Raw genomic sequence first — 25,360 nt, forward strand, 5'->3', positions numbered from 1 at the left:
GCCCTGTGCCCTGCCATTGTCTCTCCCTGAGACAACCAACAAAAACCAAACTGTCACTGAAAAGGGTCAATCCCATAGATCCTCCAAATGCAGGGACCCTTTTGTAAATCTCAAAGGAAATACCGATACTTTAGTATTTGGAAATTGGATTTTAAAAGTTAATTTTTCATTTCTTCCATTCTTTGTACGCAATGCCGTGTCTTTCAGAGGTGAAATATTCATAGTACAGAGTTTTTATAGTCAATTTAAGTTTTCTGCTTTGGGTTTGACTTTATATAAAGCAAAGTCAGAATAAAGGAGTTCCTACACAATTGTTCTAACTGCAAATAACCTATAAGGTTCATGTTTGTTTAATTTTGTTTGTTTTGCAGAACTTCTATTAAGCTGTCAGCAAGAATGGAAACCACAAAGGACAATCTCTACTTTATCATTTATATTGACACTGAGAGTACCAAAAATACCTTTGAAATGAGAACTGAGAAATGAAACAGTATGGGGAAGAATGTTAATGATTTACGTTTCTGATGTCTATGTATGCTTTTCAAGTCAATTTCAAATCTATTATTTCATGATCATTAGTGAATAATGCACACAGTATTTTTTCCCTTGCCCCAAAGGTTTCTGTTTGGGTTTGAGATGTTAAAACTTATATTTTAAAAATGCGTGGGTGCTTTAACCATGGGTTAATATATGAATGGATATGCCCAGTCTCAATGAGAAGAAGCACAATATTTAGTGGAGCTTGAGCAGAGACTCTGAAATGACAATATAAACCTGACAATATAAAAATGTCACGCTGACATAGGTCAATGACTCATCCAATTGTAAAGGTATTTTGTGGGAGGACAGGTTATGGATATTAATGAAACATTTCTAATTTGTTTTGATACAGACTTTCTCTAATGACTTATGAATTTAAAATTTGTAAACATGTCTCAACTCTTTTTGAATATATTTGGATTTTTGGCTTTTATTACCACTTAAGGCTTTTTCTCAGAGCATTTCTTCCTTTGATTATCTTTACAACTGTCTCTTTTCTGAATCCCAAAGGACAAGGATCATCATCATTTTATAGACTTTAATGGCATTTTATACTAGTCTTTGTCTTCCAGGGCTACAACACTCTAATTTTAAAAGCCTCGATCCATTCAAAAATATTCTTCAATGACAAATCCACTGACTGTTTTATCTTTGACCTTGTCTGCACCTCATGTTCCAAATATAACCGTGTTAGGGCTTGGTAGAAGGATAGAGAATGTTTCTGATGTATTTCCAGTTCTCTTGTAGATATTGCTCTGTAATTTTTGGATTTTTAGTCATAGGAGCACTTTGTGAAGAAGGTTGCAGTAAAACTCCAATATTGTAGTTAAGAAATACTAAGAAAAGGCATCTAAAATCTACAAGAGAAAGTTAACTTTCTCTTGTATTAATTTAGAATTAATCAGCAATAAAAAAAAACCTTGTCTGTAATTTTTTCTTATAGTAGTAATCTTTCAAAATATGACATCTACTCTTTCTTTTTTTTTAAAGATTTTATTTATTTATGTATTTGAGGGTGAGCGAGAGAGCACAGAGGGAGTGGGAGAAGCAGACTCCCCGCTGAGCAGAAAGCCTGAGGCAGGGCTTGATCCTAGGACCCTGAGATCATGACCTGAGTGGAAGGCAGCCACTTAACCCACTGAGCCACCCAGGTGTCCCTGACATTTACTTTTTCATGCATTTGATTAAATTCAATTTTTTAAAAAAATCACTTAATGTCTTTATTTAATCTTCCCTATAAGTGTTTATTTAATCTTCTCTATAAGTGGCTACCAAATGTGGGTCTGATTAACACATTTGTAGTGTAGCTTCTATGGTTTCAAGTAGGAACAAGAAAACAAGGACTAAGTAGTAATTTTATTTGCACAGAGCTTAATGTATTACATCTCTAAAGGAATGCCTTTTATTCTGAGATTCTGCCAGATTATTTCTAATTTTGCATGTGTGTTAAAATCTACTTTCTCTTGGGGCATCTGGGTGGCACAGTTGGTTAAGGGTCTGACTCTTGGTTTCAGCTCAGGTCATGATCTCGGGGTCCTCCATCCTGGGATGGAGCCCTGAATTGGCCTCTGCACTCAGCATGGAGTCTGCTTGAGAGGCTCTCTCTCCCTCCCCTCCTGCTCATGCTGTCTCTTTCTCAAATAAAGAAATAAAATCTTAAAAAAAAAGAAAAAAACAACCACCCTACTTTCTCTTAGGACAATGTTGGGACAACAGGCAAAATTTTAATATAGATTGTCTATTAGATAATAAACATCAGTATTAACTTGTCTGAATATGATGATGGTGCCATGGTTATATAAGAGAACATCTTTTTACCTAGGAAACATATACAGCAGTACTTAGGGGTAAAGGGTTATGATGTCTGCAACTTACTCTCAAATGACTCATCAAAAATGTGTATGTAATTGTTATATATTCACATATAAAGGAAGATAGAGAAGGATGAGGTAAAATGTTTGCAATCTCTAGGTGAAGTACAGAAGGACATTCATTGTGATATTCTGACAACTCTTTCCTAGGTTTAACATGGTTTCAAAGTAAAGTTAAAAAATATACTGTCATTTATGAAATGGCTGTGAGAAGAGACAATAGTAGTTTTAAAGATATATCACTATGTAGTAAAACAAAAGGAACTTAACTTTATGTTGTTTCCCAAAAATAATGAAAAATTTAAACTTGTCTATTAAATTCTGTCTGGAAACCACAGGCTTGCAGCAGAGATCACACTTTCCTCTTTAATTAATAAAACAAAAAAGTCCACCTTATATTAGCAAGTTTTCTTTAAGAATAATCTTATATACATTGAAAATAATGTAATTTGGGGGGTATAAAATAAAATGTTTATTTTTTTGGCAAGGTAAAGATACAGAAATTATACTTTTTTCTGCTTTGAGATTTGTAGTGTGAAGTTAGTTGCTTCACAGTTGTAATAAATGTTTTCTTCATCCTACAAGATGGTATGGTCTTTGCAAACACAGTTCTTATCCATTCATCCCACAGACATCCATTCAGCACTTTTGTTTTAAGATACAGTAAATAAAATAATGAGTAGGCTATGGTTTTTACCCTTGGGTGAAAGAGGAGGAGAAATATATAAGTTCAAAATGTTGATGACAAGCATACAATAAAAATACAAAGAAACGGCTATATATGGTGATACCAAAGAAGATGCCCAGTTCCAAATGGTGGAGGAATTTAAGGAAGGCTTGCTAGATAAACTTATAAAATTTCCCTCACAAACTCTACCCCACTGTAGAAGGGAAAGTCCTCAGGGACCATATGGAATGTTCCAGACCTTTCTTTGCTTCATTTGTGCCTCCTGATTGTCTGTATTCTTGAAGTTATTAATAAAACTCAATTCTGGAGTAAGATCTCTAATTCATGTGAGTCTAACTCACTGTATTGGCTCAATATGTAACTACCACCTTCAGGGGCTCCTGCTGTAGGATTAACAGCAATATCCTCAAGGTGGTCTGTGAGGCCACACAGCATCACCGTCTACCCCCACCTACATCATCAGCTCCATCTCCTACCATACAGCCCCTCCTTCACTGCATTCTAGGCCTATCGATCTTTCAGTTCCTAAAAAAAGTGCCAGATTCGCTCCTGCCATTTGGTCATGGTACATCCGGTCTCTCTCTTCCAGGGGACCCTTCCTCAGCTGTTCCATCCCCTCTGCTACTCCTAATCCCTGTTCCTTATGTATCCACCTTTCATACTTTGACTGAAACAATCCTGCTTCCTGGTAGACTTTTCTGATCGAAGTGAAGGGCAGGTTTGATCATTGTGTCTCTGTTTAAAAACCAGATTCCTTGGAGCACTTATCTCAGCTTATAATTATCTTCTTACTTGTGCAGTTATTTGATTTCTGTCATTTTCCTACCAGACCACCCATTCTGTGAGACCAGGACAGTATCTTTTTCAAGATACTGGGTATACTGCATTTTGGAAATATTTGCTGAATGAACTAAATGAATAATAAAATGAGGAATGATACATCTGACAACAGTGTGGATGGACCAGAGGCCAGCAATCAACTGAGTGCTAACAGCTCAGCAGGAGATAATTAAGACCCAAGAAGAGGAGACGGAATCCACATGGGCTGCTCACTGTGTGGGATCTTGGGCCAATTATTTGGCTTCTGTGAATCTTCAGTTTCCATATCTATAAAAAGAGTATAATAATAGTGTCCATCTCCTGGCTTTGTTATAGCAATTACCTGGGCTAGTGTTTATAGAGCTTAGTGCATAGGAAGTGTCAGATTAGCCCACAGAAATGCCCATCATTTAATCCCACTTGGTTACCAGATCTGGATTGCAAACCTGGCTCTCAGCTTTTGTGTGGCTAATGTGAAAATGGAAATGTGATTATTTAGAAAGGTCATAGGGCTCTTAAGATAAAAATAAACTATGTGTTCATGAAAAGCAGAGCTCTGCTCCTTTGTCTCCTCACCTGTTTCCCAGCTGAAAGAAATTTCTCCTTTGGTTTCTCAATAAGAGACCCAGGCAAACTGCAATGAACAAAGGAGATCTCTATCAAAGAGCTCCCATGGTGGCTTCATATGGCCACCCCTCTGGGTGAACTAAGGCCAATGTAACTGGGCAAGAGGACATTGTTTTAGAGTCTGAAATGTCTAAAGAATAACAGGATACTCAAAGGAGCTCTTTAAGAGAAGGATGTCAGGGTATCTGTGAAATCCCCAAACTGTGCAAGTGCTTAGCATGGAATAAGTGGTTTAGAAATATCTAGAGAAATATCCAAGTAGAGGAAATGTGTAGAATGACAGGCAAGCAAATCCATTGGGATTTAGTTGTCTCAGGCCTTAGGCCTGTGGCTACAGGTATGGGCCACCAGCTGACAGCAAACACCCCCAAATACTGAAGTTTCTCACAGAGCCAGATTCCTTGGCATAGGTTTGGGCTCAGATGTGGGGAGTACCCACAAGGCAGGGCCAGGAGGGTGTTTGGAATTATCAGTGTATTCCAAGATAGCAATGTCGAGGAGGGAAGAAATATTTGGAAAGCTATCATCAGTGACCCAGGCACATAGAGATGCCTTCCCAGAATGCATCATCCAAATGGAACCAAAGACTTTTGAAGGCAAATGCTAAGGAAGGGTCTGATGAAAACATTTATGAAAAATTCCTAGTCATCCATGCCTCCATCAGAGAATGAAACAACCAACAGAAGAGGCATAAAGAACATTTCAGGCAGAGACAAGGTAACTTGACGTGTAGATGAATGATTACTCTAAGGTGCTTTATTCAGTTACATTTCTGTGTACATTAGACTTGCAACTCGTGAGCCCGGAGGGCCTCCATAATCCTATTGGGCAAAGACTCTTTCGAGCAGCATTTACTTTTATATGCCTTTGAGGATGATGATATGAAATATCACTTTTTCCTTCTTTCATTGTTCATCCCTTCTGGGGGATGATGTAGTGTGATGTGCAAGGATTTCTAATACATCACCCTGAAGGTGGGACCATAGATTCTGTCATCTGGAAAGGAAGATTTTCCGATTCTTCCATTAAATTATTTTGTTATTGGAAGTATGCCATGATCTCTTCACATCAAGCAGCTCCCACAGCTTGCAGCTTCCATAGATCTCCTTTCTCTGACTCCACCTTGGGGGGACCTGCCGTCTAGCCAGGTGCACCGGCCTGGGGAGAGCGAGCACAGAGTGTCGCTGAGAGCAGACAGGACCTGCAGCCTGCAGGGCCTGGACGTTAACACGTCTGAAGAGCAGGGCTGGGACGGAACTCCTAGAAACATCTATGGTAAAACCCACACGTAGCCGTACAGAACCTGCTTAATGTAGCTGTATGGGAGAAGTAAACGGCAGCCTAATTCTGACAAGGGATTCTGAGAAGAGGCCTCTGTACTTCCTATCAAGAGCATGCCCCAGAGTTCCGTGTACCCGGAAGGTACCCCGCTCCCAAACTGGAAGATGGAAAGAATGTCATACTTGCTAACTAAAAGTGCCTCGTGGAATATGACATTTCTACGAGGCAATGGCTTTGAATTTATCCTTGTGTTGTTCGCTGCACAGATAGGTTTGAGCCCGGGCCATAGTCAAGGCATGGCACTAAGCCAGCCTGACCGGAAGCCCTCAGCGCCCATCCTTTCGCACATGCGCAGAGGGAGGCGCTGCAGACCTTGGCTACTCTGCACCTTTCTGACTCCGAGAAATGCACTGAAATTCAGGGGCAGAACCAGATGACTTTCTAGGGTCCTTTCAGGCTCAAGTGTTTTCTGGTGCCAGACTAGATAACAGCAGGTGGTTTAATTCATTTGCAGAGCAAGAAGATATGAAGTCTGTTTTTTAAACATGTAAAGCTATTACAGACCAAGATTCAGAGAAAATCAGGCTCCTTTTTATGGGTTATAGGTGAATTTTTTTGGGGGGGGGTTATAGGTGAATTTTTAAGTGTAAAAGCCTGTGATGTTTATTTAGCTGTTTATGTGATTGTTTTATTGATCAACTTGTGTCATAAATAACACTGTTGTTGACAGTGCGAATAACAACGAAGAGTGCACCTGTTTTCCATGGAGAGATTTTGTCTCTAAAGAGTGCTGTTTCCCCTTCTCTGTGTCCAAGAAAAGAATATAAACAGCATCTCCTTGAAACCCCTCAAATACCAGCAATTAGGGACATGCTATTAAAAAAGAGAAAGCACGTTATGTCAGCAGCGGTGGTGGCTAAGGACCATTCTCTGGTTAGACGCTGTTGGAATTTTTGAAGATCCAGTCATTTGCATTTCCCCAGAGGCCTCAGGCTCCTTCTCTTACCTGAGGAGCCGGAGTTCTGCCAGCAGAGTGGGATTTTGCTGGGCCTTCTCTGGAGTGGGCTGAGAAGCTTGTTCGTGCTCTAGCCGCAGCCTCTGGATCTCCTGTAAGATTTCTCTTGGGAGAGAGGAAGAAGGTAAGAAACTAGGGTCAGTCAACTTCCAGGATATCCAGGATACTAACATCGCGGTGGGGTCACCCCACGTTTCGGAGCAGAAGCAAGCCTCTGCGACCACTGGTGTTTCTGAGCTGTGGGCTGTGGCGAGGTGGGCACTGATGGGAGAGGGAGGGCTGAGCTCAGCTCCTGCACGTTCAGACTCTGCACATGTTGCTGGAGCCTTGAAGCTGAGTGTTCTCCCCGGGACCTAATAATCTCTCTAGTAAGTAATGTAATGCTGTGGTAATGTGTTCAGCTTTGAAAAGTGCACTGCTTTGGAGCAAAAAATGTATCTTCCGATTATTGATGATCACAGTCTGACACCGCAAAGTACTTGCAGCTACCAAGTAAGAGGTGCTTGGAGGGAAAATAAGGATAAATGGTGTTCATTTCACAAAACTAAATAACCCCATTCTTTCACCAAGAATGAGAGTCCTCTCACCGGATTTATCTCAGAAGCCCCCGGTTAGGCAAAATTCTTTTTCTTTTTCTTAACATTTTCGGCCTTCAAAATGGATCTCAGCGAGGGTAGCCCTTGAAGGGAAGGGCTTTTAAAAGGATTCGCTGTAATTGAGTGTGTGACATAAGAGTGCTATTGGCGTGACCTCTATCCAGGGTAGGATATGTCTGTCTATTATTGATGTTGGAGCCCGGGCTACCCTGCACGGAGATGAACATTAGGCTGGCCATAAAAGGTGGGTGACTTATGCAAGGCAAATTATTCCTAAGTGAGTTAGAAGCCATTACGCTAGGTTACAAGTCACTTATTCTTGGGGGAGGGGTCAGTCTCCCATCCAGCAAAATGCACAGGAAACAGCACCAAGGAATGAAAGGTGAACTTGGTGAGCAAGGCTGATGGCTTTCCATCTGAAAGGCTGATTTACAATGGCCTGCTTCATAAACACACCAGAGTTAAGAAGCTAATTAGAAGTCACTACACCTCTCGTGGGTACAGCGAGAAGACTGAACTGAAATTCAGTTGTTTCTCATCTTCTTCTGTCCTCCTTGGTGTGCCATGGTGGAAACCTTTCTCTAAGAGAAATTTTTTATGGAAATTCAAAACGTCAAATGGTTAAAAGGGAGCTAGCTGGTCTGGTGAAAGAGAGGGCGGGCCCTGAACTGTAAGCCCTTCCCTCCCACTCTTCAGGCACCTCGACAGAGCTTAGCCTGAAAATCAGTAAGCTGGGATTTCAAGGATCTCCTCCAGGGCTAACATCCTGATATTCTGAGACTCTCCCTAGTTCTCCTTGGTGGTTCCAAGGACAGAAACATGACTCAGCATTGAGCTGAAGGAAGAGAGAGAGAGAAGCTGCTCTGATCAGGAAAATTATGTAAGATATGTAAGAGCATTAGTACTTAGCTTCTACCCAAGAACGATGCTCTCTTCTTTCATCTTATTTTATTTAATCCTTAAACAAATTATTTTGTATGTGGGTACTGCTATTATGTGTTTCATGAATAAGGAAATCAAAGCACAGGCCAGTTGACTGACTCATCCACGTTCAATAAAAAAAAATGGGTGGGAGAGGTGATGTGAACTCAAGCTGCTTGGTTCCAAAGCTTGTATATGTCTGACTTCCTCTGTCTTTGGTACTTGATCTGACCGGTCTGGCCTATGCAGACTGTGACTTAAGCAATATAATAGAAAGAGTCCTGCCACTCCTAATACCGAACCCAGCGGGCTCCTCCAGATGTGCTAGGAGGAAGCATTAGCTTCTAAGGTCATTGCTGAAATGTCCACCAGGGTAGTCATCCAGGGACGTGAGGAACTCTACCCTCCCCTGAAGCTCAGAGATCTGATTAGTGGGTTGTCACCTTGTAGACCACGAGATCCCCGGGGGGGGGGGGGCGGGATTCCTATTGTGCAGGAGTGGAACCTAGAGAAGTTTCTGGGACATAGTTCTGGGTTCTTTGGAGGGCATGAGGCTGCTGGTTTAGTGAAATGTATTCAGGATGGACGAGCAGCTCTTCAGACATGGGGCGGGGAACTCTATGGGTCATGAAAGCACTAATGGACAGGTCGCGCTTCTCTTTCTGCCTTCTGTTCTCACTTCCCCTTCTTTATTCTCTCTCTGGTCCTGCAACATGCATTCAGAGCATACAGTATCCAGAAACAGGCAGTCACAGTGGTAGCCCCCAACAGCTGGGGCCATTAGGACATTCATTGTGTTTCTTGTTGATTCTGGAATTCCACATGGAAGCAGATATTCCTGCCTGGGGTATCTCCTTCAAGGAAGTCCTGATTTCTCCTCATGCTGAGTGGAAGCAGAGGATTGAAAAGGAAAAGAAAGTGCCTTGGAGAGGTGGGAGAGCAGGTGAACACGGCAACCAAGGTAAGCTATTTGTGGGCTTGGGAGTTTTCCGTTTAGTCTTTCTTTCCTTCTAAGAACATAGAAATGTACCAACCAAGTTTGTAACTTCCTTTACATTTTTGTTCATAGAACTTTTTAAAAAAGATTTTATTTATTTCTTTGACAGAGAGAGCAGAAGCAGGGGGAGCGGGAGAGAGAGAGAGAGAGAGAGAGAGGCAGGCTCCCTAGAGGAACTTGATCCCAGGACCCTGGGATCCCAACCTGAGCCAAAGGCAGATGCTTAACGGACTGAGCCACCCAGGTGTCCCAACTACAAGCTATCAGTGAGCACACACTTTGATCCAAAAAGCCAGCGTGTCTAAGCAGCCTTACCTGTTCTTGTTTTCTAGCTCTGCGATCAGCTGCCTCTGCTGCTTGTTTGCATCAATGGTGAAGGAGATGTCGGGAGCTCCCCGCTGCTGGGCCGGCTGCTGTAAAACACGTGGTGAACTGTTTAACGTTGGGAAAGGAAACGGCGTGTGCTCAAGGAGACAGAGATCATGAGGTAGGCAGACAGGAGAGAAGAAAATGATCTCTGTCAAAGCAAGAAAAGCAAATACATGAAGTTGCCATTCATCTCCTAAAGGACCAGCTTCTCTACGGACCTGGAGGACACCTCTGCAATGAAAAGCGGAACAGCATTCTTTGGATGGCAAATACACAGAACACAGAAAAAATAGTTTTGTAGCTTTCTTTTTTTTAATTATTTTTTTACTTTTACTTTTTTAAAAAAGGAGTTTTATTTGTTATTTGCAAGAGAGTGAGAGAGAGAGGGGTGGGGAGGGGCAGAGGGAGAAGGAGAGAGAGAATCTCCGGGTAACTGTGCTGAGCACAGAACACAGAGCCTGATGCAGGGCTCGATCTCATGACCCTGAGATCAGGACCTGAGCTGAAATCAAGAGTCGGATGCTTAACCAACTAAGCCACCCAAGTGCCCTTTGCTTCTTAAAAATTTATTTATGTATTTGAGAGAGAGAGAATACAGGGTGGGGCAGAGGGAGAGGGAGAAAGAGAATCTTTAGGCAGATTCCCTGCTGAGCGTGGAGCCTGTTGCAGGGGTCAGTCTCATGACCCTGAGATCATGACCAGAGCCCAAATCAAGAGTCTGATGCCCAACCGACTGAGCCACCCGGGCGCCCCTGTTTTATAGCTTTCTGACTTGAAGTCTTTGGGATCTATTTCACTCTTGCCATCCTGTCCCTATTGTGACAGTTCTCTCAATATGGGCGGGAGTAAAAAATACTCCGCTATTGAGACACTTCTCTAGAATTACTGTTCAGTCACTGTAATGTACAGTTAAAAATTTCATAGTTTTAAAGTCCTAGTTACTAGGATCTTCTTTTCTTCTTCTTTTGGTCAACACACTTTTAGCATTTCTTTATTCGTATTTATTTATTAAGTATTATTAAGTATTATTCATACATTACACCCTTCCCCCACATTCATGCCACTCCATCATTCTTGGTCATGCCGCCGACTTTAACAACTGGCATATACACAGACATTGATTTTTCCATATATATATATATACACATATATATCCATGCATATACACACAAATTAATCTTAACAAATTATATATATAGATATATATACAAATTAACTTCTGACTAAATATAGATATACATAGAAGTATGGTATATGATTATATAGTATATACATATGTATATTCATATGTGTACTTTTAGTTGTAAAGTCAAATTACTATTTTATTAAATGAGTCCTTTTACACAATATGAACATTTCTTACAATTATAAGAGGATTTTTTACAAGGATGGTCTGACTTTCAGATTTCCAAATAAGAGTCAACTTTTTCATATGTATGTATGTTTATATATGTATATACATGTAATTACATACTGTATTTAAATATATGTATATATTTGAGTGGGGATTTAATGAAGGTTTAATTTGTCATTGTTTTATAAAAACAGGGGCAGATTATATGTATTTCCCTGCCCCTTGCTTTCCTTACTCTACAGTAGAAACTCCTCAATTGGATTTTAAACAATTAAAAAGATCACAATTCATCTTTCCACCACAGAATGCCAAGATTTTAAAATCAGCACTGACTGACTAAGCCTGCAAAGACAAGGAAAACCTCAGCCTGCTTTTTAATGTCCAAATACATGACTGTAAGAAAGGTTAAGCTTGGTAAAATGTCTAGCTTTTATAAAGCTTTTCTATAATTTTTTAGTTAGCATTTCTTTTAAAACAAAGAAATGATCTATGTTGCTAATGAAGACATTTGAGGTCCTAGGTTTTATGTCCTAAATCGCTTTGTGGGTAGCTAAGTCTGGCGTGTGGCATTTTGACTTGTGATCCAGATTTTCCCTGATTTCATTACATAATTTTTTGTTTCTTTTATCTATTACATATTGATAAAAATAGAAACTCCTCTGGGACAGTTGTGAATTGGAGTCTTTGCTTTGCCCTTTCTATTAACTGATCAGGAATGATCCAGAGAAATTGGGGGGGGGGGGCTGGTGCAGAAATATGGTGCTGTAACCTCATATTGGAAGCTACGATTTCTGCTGTACCAGAACCATAGCTGGAGAGGGACAAAGGGAAGCTGTGGAAGACTCATGTGTAGGTCCTCAGGCCATCCAGTAACACCTCCTCAGCCCTGCCGTGGTAGCCCCGACCATCAGGATAACAGTTAACATGAATGACAGCTTCTCACTCAGACTACTTACCGAGGAAGTGGACTCTGCCGCCAGTCTTGCTGCGTACCTGGCGATCAGCCTGTGCTCTTCATCAAGCCGGTTTGAACTCTCAAGCATACTGTTGAGAACAGAGCAAGAAGGAGACTGTTAGGCAATGAGAAAGATTGATGGGTTCCTATCACCGCCAGGGAGGTTTGCTATTTCAATTTTTCGGTGCAAAAATTTGAAAGCTCTACAAAACCCTGTTAGGTTAATGATCTCAGACTTGGATTCATGACATGATCTACTATGAGGCCAGGGAATTCCATTAATAAATCCTGTCTTCAGTCGATTCAACATCTTACTAAGAAAACTCCAAAGAAGAGTGACTTTACTTATCAACATGTCTCATAAAAGAATATTTTCTCTTTAATTTTATTGCCTGTAACATTTTTTATTTATATATCAGAAAATATGGAAGAAAGACACAATCACCCCTCCACCAGTTGTGGGGTGCCTGAATGGCTAAGTCTGTTAAACATCCAACTCTTGATCTCTCTCAGGTGTTGACCTCAGAGTTGTGAGTTAGAGCCCCACATTGGGTTCTATGCCCAGCATGGAGCCTGTGTAACCACAATAACAACAACAACAACACAATAATTGTGTTCAGCCTGCAGTGATCACCACCTCCTGGTATTCACAATCTTCTTCCTTGGGTATGGGCTGGGCTTACTGGCTAGATTTTAATGGCTAGAATAGAGCAGAAGTAATGGAATGTCACTTCCAAGATTAGGCTATAAAAAGGACCAGGGTGTCTATCTTGAGTATGGTTTCTCTCTCTTGAGGTCCTTTGGATTCCTTGCTCTGTGGGAAGCTAGCCACTTCCCATGTGATAAGGAACTGAAGCTAGCCAATAATAACCTTATAAATTATAGGTTATAATAGGTAGAGCCTTTAAATAAAATAACAGCCCCAGCCAACAGTTTGATGGCAACCTCATGAAAATCCTTGAGCCACAGGCACCTAGCTGGATTCCTGAACCACTGTGGGATAATAAACATTTGTTCCTTTAAGCTGCTAAGTTATTGGATAATTTGTCACGTGGCAACAGATAACTAATACAAATAGTTATCAATAATATCAGTACTCAGGTAGCTTGCCATTTTATATTTACTTCTAGAAAAATGGAATTATAGCAGTGACTTCTAATGACATTAATGGGAATTGTTTATTGTCTCATATAATTATAGAAATTGTTCATAGTAAAATAAGAATGATCTGAGTCCCTAAGAAACTAAAGCAAATAGAAGCATTATCAACTCTCCCAAATTTCAGAAGTCCCTTCACTCAAGACTAAGTTTTGCATGCCATTAAAGCAATTCTATGAAACATACTAGTAACATCAGTCTTGTTAACTGACTAGTTGATTATAATTTGGCTTATCAGTTATTATGGTAAGTATTGGGTCAGGATCAAGATTAAAAACTAATTTCTTGGGACGCCTGGGTGGCTCAGTTGTTTAAGCAGCTGCCTTCGGCTCAGGTCATGATCCCAGCGTCCTGGGATCGAGTCCCACATCGGGCTCCTTGCTCAGCAGGGAGCCTGCTTCTCTCTCTGCCTCTGCCTGCCATTCTGTCTGCCTGTGCTCGCTCTCTCCGCCCCCCCTCTGATAAATTAAAAAAAAAAAATCCTTAAAAAAAACAAAACAAAAAATTAATTTCTCTCATCCCTAAATATATTCTCCTCCATTTATATTTCCTACCTGTTAATCTTAAGCCTGTTTCTTAAAGAAAAAAAAATCAATACTCATGATTATACACTGAAAGTAATACACTTCTATGCCAATATTAAGGTTGTAAGAATTATCCATTGCAAAGACTTAAATCCATATAGAGTAATATATGGTTATATTGTTTATATGTGTATTTACATAGAAAGTAAATATGCAACATAGTTTTTAACCTTGTTCTAAAGTGAGATGAGTGAAAATCATTATGTGTTTCCAGAATATTGGCTATGTCATGTTGTCACTTCCAAATAGCTTTCCCTGGCTGGCTGAATTCATTACTGTAACATTTTCTTTCTTTCTTTTTTTGGTCATTCAGAAAACATTCCTGTCTCCATCATCTCTGCTCCAGTCTACACTCTACACATAAGCTAGCTACACCTATTCTGATCCTGAGTACTTCCCCTCTAGATTTAGCTCTTTTCTCTGGGCTACAATAACTATCCAGAACATTCCAGAATATCTGCATTTACTAAGTCACTTCTCCATCCTCAGAAAAAGTCTTCTCTTCCCTTTTGCCCACATGAGATAATGGATGTAAAACACATGGTTACTATGATGCCTAGAATGCATTAAGTGCTCAAAAGTCAATTATTGTTATTTTGCCTCTTAAGTAACCTCCTTATATTCATTAATGATTCAGGTCTCCTTCAAAATGTCATTTTCCATCCAACAACCATGCAGAGTAGGGCTTCTTACACTTGAGTGTATGTACTTATCACTCAGGGATCTTATAAAAAATGTAGTTTCTCATCTATAGTTGGGGGGGTGACAGGGTAGGTTGTGGGGGGCAGAACCTGAGAAGCTGCATTCCTAAGGAACCTTCCAAGATACATTGATCACATGAAATAAACCCCAAATGCAAACCACAGATGAGAAATAATGTGAGTATTTAACTGATATCCATATAGCTTGTATGATATTTTATAAACATTCCTTAAAACAGGAAATTCTAGGTTTCCACGCTCACCAATCCCCATAGACTAAGATTTCAATCAGCATACAAAAGACTTGGAATAAGAAAATATCTGTAATACCAAAGGAGTTAGTTCTGGAGAACTGATGCTTTAAAGCAAATGCTTGTCTCTATAACACAACGTCTGCCCTCCGCAGTGGTTAAAAATAGTAACTGAATTTCTTGTTATAGCTTTAATAAAAGAAAAAAAAAGTTACACTCTCTTCACTTTAAACCTAAAACGACTCCACAAAGAAATAATTTAATTTGATTTTAATATGTTTATCATTTCTGGCTCATATTAGAAATAATATGCCTAATTCAGCACAGTTGTGTAGACAACAAGACCCATTGTTCTAAGCCGGGGGCAATGATCCGTTTGCCCAAAAGTGACTTTGTCAAAAACATTTGTGAGTGTTTTGATAATTAAATAATAAAAAAAGTGATAAAAAAGCCTCATGATAAAAGTGTCTTTTATCATGAATGACCAGCAAGTATAAATAATGTAAAGGTTACATTAAAAAAAAGCCTCTTGGAGACACAAGACGTGAAGTTATGGGATCCTGTCTCGTAAGCTATAACTCATCCTTCCGTGCCTTTCCTCCCCCACCCCTGAGTGAATGAGGGGTGGAGTGATACATTACCCCTTTGTGAACACACACGATTTATGAGTCCACATGTGCCATTTCAGTATGTTCAAATTATCCAAGGGTGAATGAGGCATTCCTCTGATAAATTCCATTATTTCAAGACTTCAATTACAAATAGTTGAAAATGAATGGCCAATAATCCCTAAATCATTAAAGAAATACCAATTCTAACACTTTCTCCATCTCTGGCTATTCATTTCAAGACTTTATAATCAATAATCTTGCTACAAGACCATGATGAATTAAGAAGTGGCTGCTGTGTCGACTGCATTTCAGAGCAGGGAAATCTGTTATTCTGAAAGCTCTCCACTTTCTACCTTAAATGCATGGCCAGTGTGTGTTGCTAGTGATTGCAAAATGGCATTCTAGGCAACTCAAGTGGCCTCGACGGAGGTGAGGCTTACTACCTTGTGATTTAGCAAAGATTTCTGGGAACCTAGGGTGTGTCCACATTTCTTCGGTTTCTCTGAAAGCCTATTCTGACTACCCAGGTGGGACGATCAAAGAATAATGTGGCCCAAAGGGCAGCAGAAATACTTTCATGTTTCCTCATAATATTTTCCATTTATCTGAATGGGTGAGAGGAATTTTATCAGTAGAGATTTATTTTTAAGGTCATTAGGCCTCCTGTACCATTCTTCTATTAAAATGCAAACAGGGGGGTGCCTGGGTTGCTCAGTGGGTTAAAGCCTCTGCCTTCGGCTCAGGTCATGGTCCCAGGGTCCTGGGATCAAGCCCCGCATCGGGCTCTCTGCTCAGCAGGGAGCCTGCTTCCCCCTATCTCTCTGCCTGCCTCTCTGCCTGCTTGTGATCTCTGTCTGTCAAATAAATAAATAAAATCTTAAAAAAAAAAAAAAAGCAAACAGGGAGGAGGAAGGGTACTTCCTGAGAAGGCATTCCTAGTTGCTCCGAAGTGGAGGATTACTCTATGAGGCTATTTCCTACCTTTCCAGTTGTTTGAGAGCAAAATGCTCCAGCAGTGGAGCCTGGTTCAGGCCTTCAGCAGTCAGTGAGTAGAAGGGAGTCAGGGTAGAAAGGAGCAAAATGAATCTGGGGCCCAGGACACGATTTTATGGGATTGAAGAATGGGGGAGGAAATGAACTAATTCTCAGAGCTTCAACTGTTGGCTCTTGACTATTTTAAAAGGAAAAGACAGGAAATCATGAAATGGCAATCTTCCTGGGTAGTAATAATAAAATTTACCATGATAATGGCATCTCTTTGCCTTCAAACTCCTTTATCAAGACTCTGACTTTACCAGCTCACTAGGTTGTAACACCAAGGCCATGCATTCTACTTTCTTCAAACTCAAAAATTTCTCCATTTGCTTCTATGCCAGGGGTCACTGATGTGCTCCAAGCCACTGTCATCTGGAATTAGCATACAGCCTTCTCAACAGGTTCCTCTCATTTTAGACTTCTTCTTCCCTTTAATTCATTTTGCATCCTGCAGTCAATGAGCTTTTAAAAATGAATTTGGGGGGCACCTGGGTGGCTCAGTGAGTTAAAGCCTCTGCCTTCGGCTTGGGTTGTGATCCCAGGGTCCAGGGATCGAGCCCCACATGGGGCTCTCTGCTCAGCAGGGAGCCTGCTCCCTCCTCTCTCTCTGCCTGCTTCTCTGCCTACTTGTGATTTCTGCCTGTCAAATAAATAAAAATAAATAAAATATTAAAAAAAAAAAGAATTTGGTTGTAACATGCATAGAATCCTCCAATGGGTTCTCATTTTTCAAACTCTTCCCTAAGACTCAGGAGGTCCTGCATAATCTAGCTTCATCCTTTATCCCCCCACCCCCACCCCAACAGCCCCCAGTACTCTAGCAGCCTTCCCCAGTTGAGTTCCTCAAGGAGGAGTTCCACATTTTCTCTCAGCTTTGAGCAATCTCTCCCACCTCTGCTCGCTTCCACTTGGCTAGTTCTTCCTCATCAGGCTCTTGGCTTTACTGGCCATTTCCCACCCTCGCCTCCGACCTCTAAATTCGGGTTATCACTCCTCACATAGCCAACGGCACTTAGCACTGTCTGCCCTTCCTGTACCTGGTACCCTTCCTGATTTAATAGCCTTTTCACTTGTCTTACTCCTTCACTAGACTGTAGCTTTTTTGAGAGAAGAATGGTTCAATCATTTCACTGTTAGATCTTGAATGTTTAGCGCAGAGCTTGGAACACAGCAGGACATGCCTAAGCATTAGGGGGACAAAAGAACAAATACATGTTAGCTCTCTTTGGCTCCTAGGGTCATGGACTTTGGACCACGTCTTCTATCTCCTTCTTGGCTCTGCATGCATCCTCAGCACTGAGAAAATCAGAAGGGCATAGATAAAACACAGCACTGTAACACCAGCCATGCTGTCTAAAATCACACAGAATTATTCACATTTGGCAGAGCGAAAATCAGGATACAATCAATTGCTGTGTGCAATTCCCATATGCTCTTTCTAGGTGCTAAAGTTCATAGAAATGTCATTATACTCTTTTATATTTATCCACATCAGATCTTCCCCACCCTGAACCATGGAAAATTCTCTTTGGTTCACATTTTATGATTGTTGTTTTAAAGACTGGGAAAGCAGATGGTATCTGGAAAAGGTAAGCTCCCCTTCAGAAGAAATGCTTACTCTTACAGATGAATACAGGTAGGAATGTTATCTAAGGGTATGTGTGAGGTGGGACTGGATCATTTCTGAATTCACAGCTTAGCCCTCTTAGGTACTGCCTGTGTGACTTTGGGCAAATCACTTAACCTCTCTGTGCTTCAGTTCTCTCACCTATAATATGGGGGACACAGTGAGCAGTGCCAGGGCACACGGTGAGACCATGAAAGTATTCTTTTTACTTTTACCTTTTCTTTTTTCCCCCCAGAGATTTTTATTTATTTTAGAGAGAGAGAATGAGAGAGAGCAAGTGAGCGAGGGGAAGAGCAGTGTGGAAAAGAATCTGAAGCAGACACTGTGCTGAGCACAAAGCCCCACACAGGGCTCGATCTCACCACCCAGAGGTCATGACCTGAGGAGATATCAAGAGTCCATTGCTTAACTGACTGTGCCACCCAAAAGCCTCTACTTTACTTCAAATGGTGTAACCATTTTTGCACCATCATCTCCTTATCTACAAATTAGCTTTTGCTCAAGAACATATGATTGGTTACTGGCTAGTATTCTAGGGTTTACCAAGAAGAAGAAAGCACAGTTGGTTGAATCAGTGAAGGGTTTTACAGAAACTCTAGGGGAACTTCACATCTCTGAAATCCTAAGCAAAGGGAGGAGTCAGCTGACAGTGGCAGCCTTCTCTTCTTTCTCCAAAGCTGCATAATGCCATTAATTTGTCACCAAATGTCCTTCCCACACAATATATCATTTTATCAACCAACATAAGAGAACAGGCTCCACATATTTCAGCACACTTAGAGAAAGCATACTCTGAAGTTGATCCATTTAACCATATTGGTGAACACCCATGAGCTATCATTTGTTTTCTGCCATATTATAATGGACAGGTTTACAATATGAGATTTTAAAATCTATTTATTGCAAGCCTTTCATCCTATTCAAAATCAGGCGAGGAACGAATATTGTGTTATTCCCATGCGTCTGATACTACACTAGCTCATTTGTACCAATAACTTCCTCAGATTGGGACTGTCTCTCTTGTTTCCCACGGAAACTTAAAATGTATTAGAATCTATCACCGAGAAATGAACTCATCTTAAAATCAATTTCTCATCTGAGTATGCTGAGCAAACCTCTGTGGGAACAACGCAGCCACCGCCGTTATGTGCACAGGTGGCGTGGCACTCTTCAGATTCATATTTCTAGAATCCTACGGGAATAGCTTTCTCAGAAGTCTAGTTTTAAGTTTTTTAAAAAAAGATTTTATTTATTTATTTGAGAATAGGGAGGATGGGCAGAGGAAGAGGGAGAGGCAGACTCCCTGATGAGCAAGGAGCATGACAAGGAGCTCAATCCCAGGACCCCGGGATCATGACCCGAGCTGCCGGCAGATGCTTAACTGACTGAGCCACCCAGGCACCCCAGAAGTCTATTTTTGGAACTGAACTCATAAACATTTTATAGAACAAAAGGAATAGGGTTAACAAGGAAACAAAAACCCATAAATAAGAGACACTTTCAGTGAGTGTAGGTAATACCTTTTTTTCTTTCAGCAGGCTGCAATACATTTACATTTTCCAAATCAGCCTTTACTGAAAAGAGCCAAGTTTTAGCCTACACATTAAAAAAAAAATAAATCCAATTTGGTGGATTTAGTGTTGAGGTGGGTCATGGATTGAACTGTGTCTTCCCCAAAATTCATGTGTTGAAGCCCTAAGCCCTAGTACCTCAAAATGTGACCATATTTGGAGTTAGGGTTTTTGAAGAGGTAAGTAAAGTAAAATGAGGTTTTACTAAGCCAGCATGAGTGGTGTCCTTATAAGAAACAGAAGAGAACTAAGGGTGTTTATGCACAGAGAAAAGGCCATGTGAGAACAAGGCAAGAAGGTGGCCATCTGTGGGCTGATGGGAGAGAGACCTCAGGAGATATCAGAACTGTTGGCACCTTAGTCTTGGACTTCTAGCCTCCAGAATGGAGAGAAAATAAATTTCTGTTGTCTAAGATGCAGTCTGTGGTATTTTGCTATAGTGGCCCTAGCAAACTAATACACAGTGAAAGAGATCAGAGAACATTCAAATTAAAAAAAAATTTTTTCCCCAATATCACTTTTAGTTTAGATGGGTTTTTTTGCCCCCCCTCCCCCCATTAGCGGCTTTCCTCATGTCAGTGAATTGCTGATGCTTGTCTTTATCCAGGTTTACCACTGTTCTCTGTGTAAAGCTTAATACTTTACTTTTTTACCTATTTTATACTCCTTCACTAAATGTTCAACCTAAGGGTTAACATAATAGATGATGTTTTTAAGTAGCAAAAATATTCATTTTACAATTAAAAAAGATTTTCTGAGATGTCCTAACAATTTTGTTTAAGGTAAGAGGGAATTTTATACCTATAGCACCATCAACATCCCATGACGTCAACAGATATTTTTTGTGCACTTGCAGGCACTGTGTTAGGTGCCAGATATATGGTAATGAACAAGTTAGAGAAGCTCCCTGCTCTACAGAGAAGGCAGCTGGTAAACCATTCAACCAACCAGCTGACCAACCAATGGTTACAGTCACAGCAAGAATGACATAAACATTATGCCATGAGAGAGATTAGTATGGGAGGCCTCCTTGAGGAGATGCCTTTAATCTGAGTTTGGAAGCCAGAGAAGTAGGCTTTACATACATGTAAAGAGAATCAGTGCACACATGTGTGGCTGGACAGGGCAAGGGTAAAGTGGGAAGAATGTTCTTGGCACAGGGTCCTGAGGCAGTTTTAGGAACTGTTTTTAGGACTGATTAAAGTGGATGCTGCTAAGCATTGGGATTAAGTGGAAGAAACCCACGAGACTGGGACTGAGATAGGACAGGGCAAGGGCTGTTTGGACACAGGCTTGTAGGCCTGATGAAGTCTGGGTTTTAAACCAAGTGAAGCGGGAATCTATTAAAGGGTTTTAAGCAGGCAAGCCAATAAAAATTTAGACCTCATGAAACCTAGAAATGGGTCAAATATGTAATTTCCTATACTTGAGGAAAACATAAGAAAAACAAATTTTAACCTATTTCTATGTGATCAGGGGTCTAATAACTAAGTGACAGGAATTGATCATGACATCAAAGAATGGACAAGAACCTTCAACTGCACTCCTTCTCTCCCTTATACTCCCTTATAAGGGGGTCTTTTCAGAGCTGAAAGCCATATGCCAGAAGCTTATGAATATGGCAAGTATCAAGGATATAATTATGGGTACAGTTAGAAGTTCCAGGCTGGTTTCCCATCTTTTTAGTCTGCCTGCCCCAATCAGTCCCTATAAACTTCTAACAAGGCCAGTGCTTGTACTTTCGGGACAGGCAGAAAAAGCCCTCATCACATTACATTTCAATAACCCCTCTCCCTCATTGGAGAAGATGGTTGAAAACCATTAAGGCTTTTAAAACTTCACTGAATTAGGAAGACAGCAGGAATTCTCCCTTGAGCTACAGTGAGTTGATGTGACTTATTTGACATCAGAACCAGCAAGGACACAGAAGTGTTTCTCTAATTTATCAGTAGACTATTTACAAATGAGTCAGTTTCCCATTGTATTAAGTAATTAATATGGGGAAAAGGCTCCCACACAGACTTAATCAGGAGCATATATGAATAATTACAAAACAAGTATTTTAATTAAGAACAGCTATTAGGTTCCTGTTTGTAGACCATCTCATGAAGGGTGTAAAGACAGGGAGCCTGCGGAATGGGGTGGGAAACAGATGGGACCCGGTGTCAGAAGACTTGAGTGCAAGCACTTGATAGCATGTGACCTTGGATAAGTCTCTTCACGTGTCTAACATTTTCTTATCAGTGAAATAGAATTAATAACATCCAAACTTATAGAGCTTTGGTGAGCAAATAATGTGGAAGAAAGGGCTCTGTCGTTTTTGAAGAACTTCATAAATGTAACATTTATTATTCATATTCTGGCTGCCATGATGAAATACAGGAGACTGAAGGCAAAATTCTTGCTATTTCGAAGATTGTAATTAAAATGGAAAACCACAATGCGTAGACTAAATACAGAAATGATAACTTTAACAACCACCATTCCTATTAGTAGTATGCACTCAAATATCTGTTAAAATGAAATAAAAATAATGTAGTAGGATTTGCAGGGCACCTGGGTGGCTCAGTGGGTTAAGCCGCTGCCTTCAGCTCAGGTCATGATCCCAGGGTCCTGGGATCGAGCCGCATCGGGCTCTCTGCTCAGCGGGGACCCTGCTTCCCTTCCTCCCTCTGCCTGCCTCTCTGCCTACTTGTAGTAGGATTTGCAATTTCAGGAAACAGGTATGCAGTGGGCTAGATGCAGTGGGGAGTAGTGTCTAAAGAGATTCTAGAAAATCTTTCTGGGGGGGAACATGTGTTTATGTAGGTGTTATAATAGGCAATGTGGCATGATTAGGAGCTTGGGATCCAACAGATAATGGCTGAGTCTGTGATCTACTGTTTCATAGCTATGTGACTATGGGAGAGTCATTAAACTCTGTAAATTGATACTTTTATTTATCTATAAAATGGGGAAGAATGCATTTACTCTATGGGTTTACTCTAAGGACTAGGGGAAGTTATGTAAATAAAGTTTTTACACAGTGCTTCGCAGGAGGTATGTGCTTTGAAAAATGGTAGTTTTTATGAATATTACCCTTTCATTCTCACCAGAGTTGAAGGACGGTGAAGCATTATTAGCTATTAAGATGACAGAGAAGGTGAGAGATCACTACCTCACTTCCATAATCATGGGCGGTGTGGGGAATTGCTAGTATCTAATTCAATACAGAGGAAAGAGAAGAAAAATGAAAAATTCAGAAGAGAAGTTGGAAATTTCTAAGGACAGAAAAAAGCATACAGAAATTTGGAGGGTAGCACCTCTTAACAAGGAGCTTACTTTTTTGATCAGTCTTAAATTCTGCTTTGTTTTCAAAATAAATATCACCTCTAGCTTTCATCAAGTAGATGTGAAGAGTCTCTGTGGAGACAGTTTTACTGTCTTAAGTGACCATCAAGCCAATATGATCAATCACTTGAGTAGGGAAAATGACTAATAGCAATGAACTGGGAGCTTTTCTCTTTGGAGACTTCTTTGTTACAAATTTAATTAAGAAAAGGTCAAAGAAGAGTGGGAGAAGTAACTGGAGTATGTTCAGAATTAGCGGGGAGAGGACCCAGTATGAGACCATGGCTTTGCCTTCAGACATGATTGAATCTGTAACAATAATACTCTTCTTTGAGGAATGTCAATACATTTTTTTGTGTGTGGGGGTGTAATTTAGTATTTAGTTCTGTTGTTTCAGCTGCCATATAACATTGGGGATCCAAACTCATTGGGAATAAGATTAAAAGCAATCAATCTTCTCTCTTACAGTTTTGAGAGGCTGAGAGGTAACAAAGAAGTGGAACTTTTGGATCTACAAATTTGGCAACTTGGAACAAAGAGGTGGGGTCAGCTGAAGAGAGCTTTTTATTTTTATCTTCGTGAGGTGTAGCATAAAGTACACAATGAAACTAGTGTGCTAGTTATATTTTTTAAAAATACAAATTAAGATAAATATGTAACTACTAATAGATGTTCATCGATGTATCACCTAAAATCATCTCATGTACTAATTTTTAAAGAATAGTTCTATTCATCAGGAGCAGGAAACAGTCCAGGGAGGAGAGTTCTAGAAACAAAGAGGTGGCTAACAATACCAAGTGATGAAGGAGATGAGGACTGGGTAGTGGCCATCACATGTTTCAGGGATGCTTTTTGTGAAATAGTAGAGGGAAGGAGGCAGGCTATTTTAAAGGCAATTTAACCCATAGACTCACTTAATATTTATAATGGCAGACAAAACAAAACAAAACAACAAAACAAAACAAAACATTAGCCCTTAGTTCAGAGAAAGAGTTATTAAGCAAAATTCAAATATTTCCAAGGAACTGGTTTGCTAAACACATTTTTAAACACAGGAGTCAAAACTAGACTGAAACATATGATAAATACATAGTCTGTCCACTTATTTTCATTCAATTTGCAAGTGTATGTTTACTATCAAAACTAAGTAACTACAACCATTGGGAGGAATCTCCTAGGTTGCAATTAAAATAGAGAAAAACTGTATGAATGTCTTTATCCAAATATGCAGGGCTATCAGAATTTACACATTTGACACACATTTGGACGTAAGCTCTGCATATTCTCCCACTTGAAAGCAGGCTTTATGAGGATGGTTCTCCAGAAATACTGGTAAGTCGGAGAAGAACTGAAAGACAATTTTTCCCACCATTATCATTAAGGAAATGATTTCCATACTATGAGCCCATCCCATCACTTTCCCTCTTTTCACTTCTATCTTAAACGAACAGAACATTGTCCTCCCAATCAGCAGAGACATCCACGACCTTGGAATAAGACAAATTCTTGCATCAGTGTTGTGGTAATTTGACGTGGCACGTGTGACACAGAACTGACTGGTGGAACCCAGAGCCCTGCGTCCACTGAAGGCTAATATAGAGCATGGCCTCCCCTTACACCAGTTTTCCCTTTAGCTCTGATGAATTCCATGGTACATGAATGGGAAGTATCCAAACTAACATCATGAAAGACGTCTTAACTGGATCAGTTCAACAATGACTTAGTGAAACCTGTGGTACCCATTTGCCGCTTTGCTGAGACTTTTTGACGAGGGATCAGATTGTTACCCTCCCTAATGACAGTGAAGCAGCCAAACCTGCACTAACCATGATGGGTTGTTCCGGAGCCTGTCGACATACAACCCGATGAGAACATGTTCATCAGCTAGCCTGTCTGCCACATTCAGGCTGTACTGTATCCTGAAACAGGGCAGGAGGAAGAAAGGGTGTTGGTAGGAGAGGCGAACAGAAGTAAGCAGAGTAGGTAGGAGTGAGTTGTGATAGAAAAGGCATTAAGAAAACCAAGCAGGTAGAGGAAAAGTTAAGTTATGTTCTATGAAAAAATCCAAGCAAAATCCAAGCAACGAAATACACAATTCCATTTCACTAATAAAAAAAAAATACTAATTTCCATTTAGGTAAAGTAGCTTTTAAGAAAACAGATTTGCATTCTTCAAGCCACTAAAGCCAAGAAATTCATCTGTACAGTAGACACATCGATTGGGTTGCAAGCAGAGAGTAAATATCCTTGGGAAAATCAAATCTAAAGTTTAGTCGTTAAAAAAAAAAAAAAAAGAAGTCAGAGAAAGTGAATAACACAGATGTGTCTACACCAATGAACTACATGGTACTGTTAGTGGGGTTATAATAGAGCTCCTTTTACTAAATCAAAGGTGGTCTTTCAAACGCAAAGCATTTTTGACATAGGAAATCTCCATTTTTAGTTTAGTTAATTCAGGC

General features: G+C 40.3%; 1 protein-coding gene across 21 annotated transcripts in view; it reads right to left on the reverse strand.

Annotated features, from left to right (window-relative positions):
• The window catches only part of DTNA (dystrobrevin alpha), a 355,996-nt gene that overhangs the window by 26,733 nt on the left and 303,903 nt on the right, over nucleotides 1-25,360 (reverse strand). For 11 of the 21 annotated variants that reach the window (XR_014302908.1, XM_082699546.1, XM_082699568.1 and 8 more), the window contains 4 exons: nucleotides 24,728-24,820; nucleotides 12,035-12,122; nucleotides 9,671-9,768; nucleotides 6,833-6,946 (listed from right to left, as the gene is read on the reverse strand). Coding sequence is in view for 20 of the 21 variants with exons in the window: in XM_082699546.1 (XP_082555672.1) it covers nucleotides 6,833-6,946; nucleotides 9,671-9,768; nucleotides 12,035-12,122; nucleotides 24,728-24,820 (393 nt within the window). In the remaining variant the exon portion in view is untranslated. The remainder of the gene's footprint in view (nucleotides 1-6,832; nucleotides 6,947-9,670; nucleotides 9,769-12,034; nucleotides 12,123-24,727; nucleotides 24,821-25,360) is intronic. The other 10 variants (XM_082699549.1, XM_082699552.1, XM_082699550.1 and 7 more) reach the window with 3 other exon arrangements.

This window comes from Mustela nivalis, assembly GCF_964662115.1.
Source record: "Mustela nivalis genome assembly, chromosome: 14".
Classification (NCBI taxonomy): Eukaryota; Metazoa; Chordata; class Mammalia; order Carnivora; family Mustelidae; genus Mustela; species Mustela nivalis.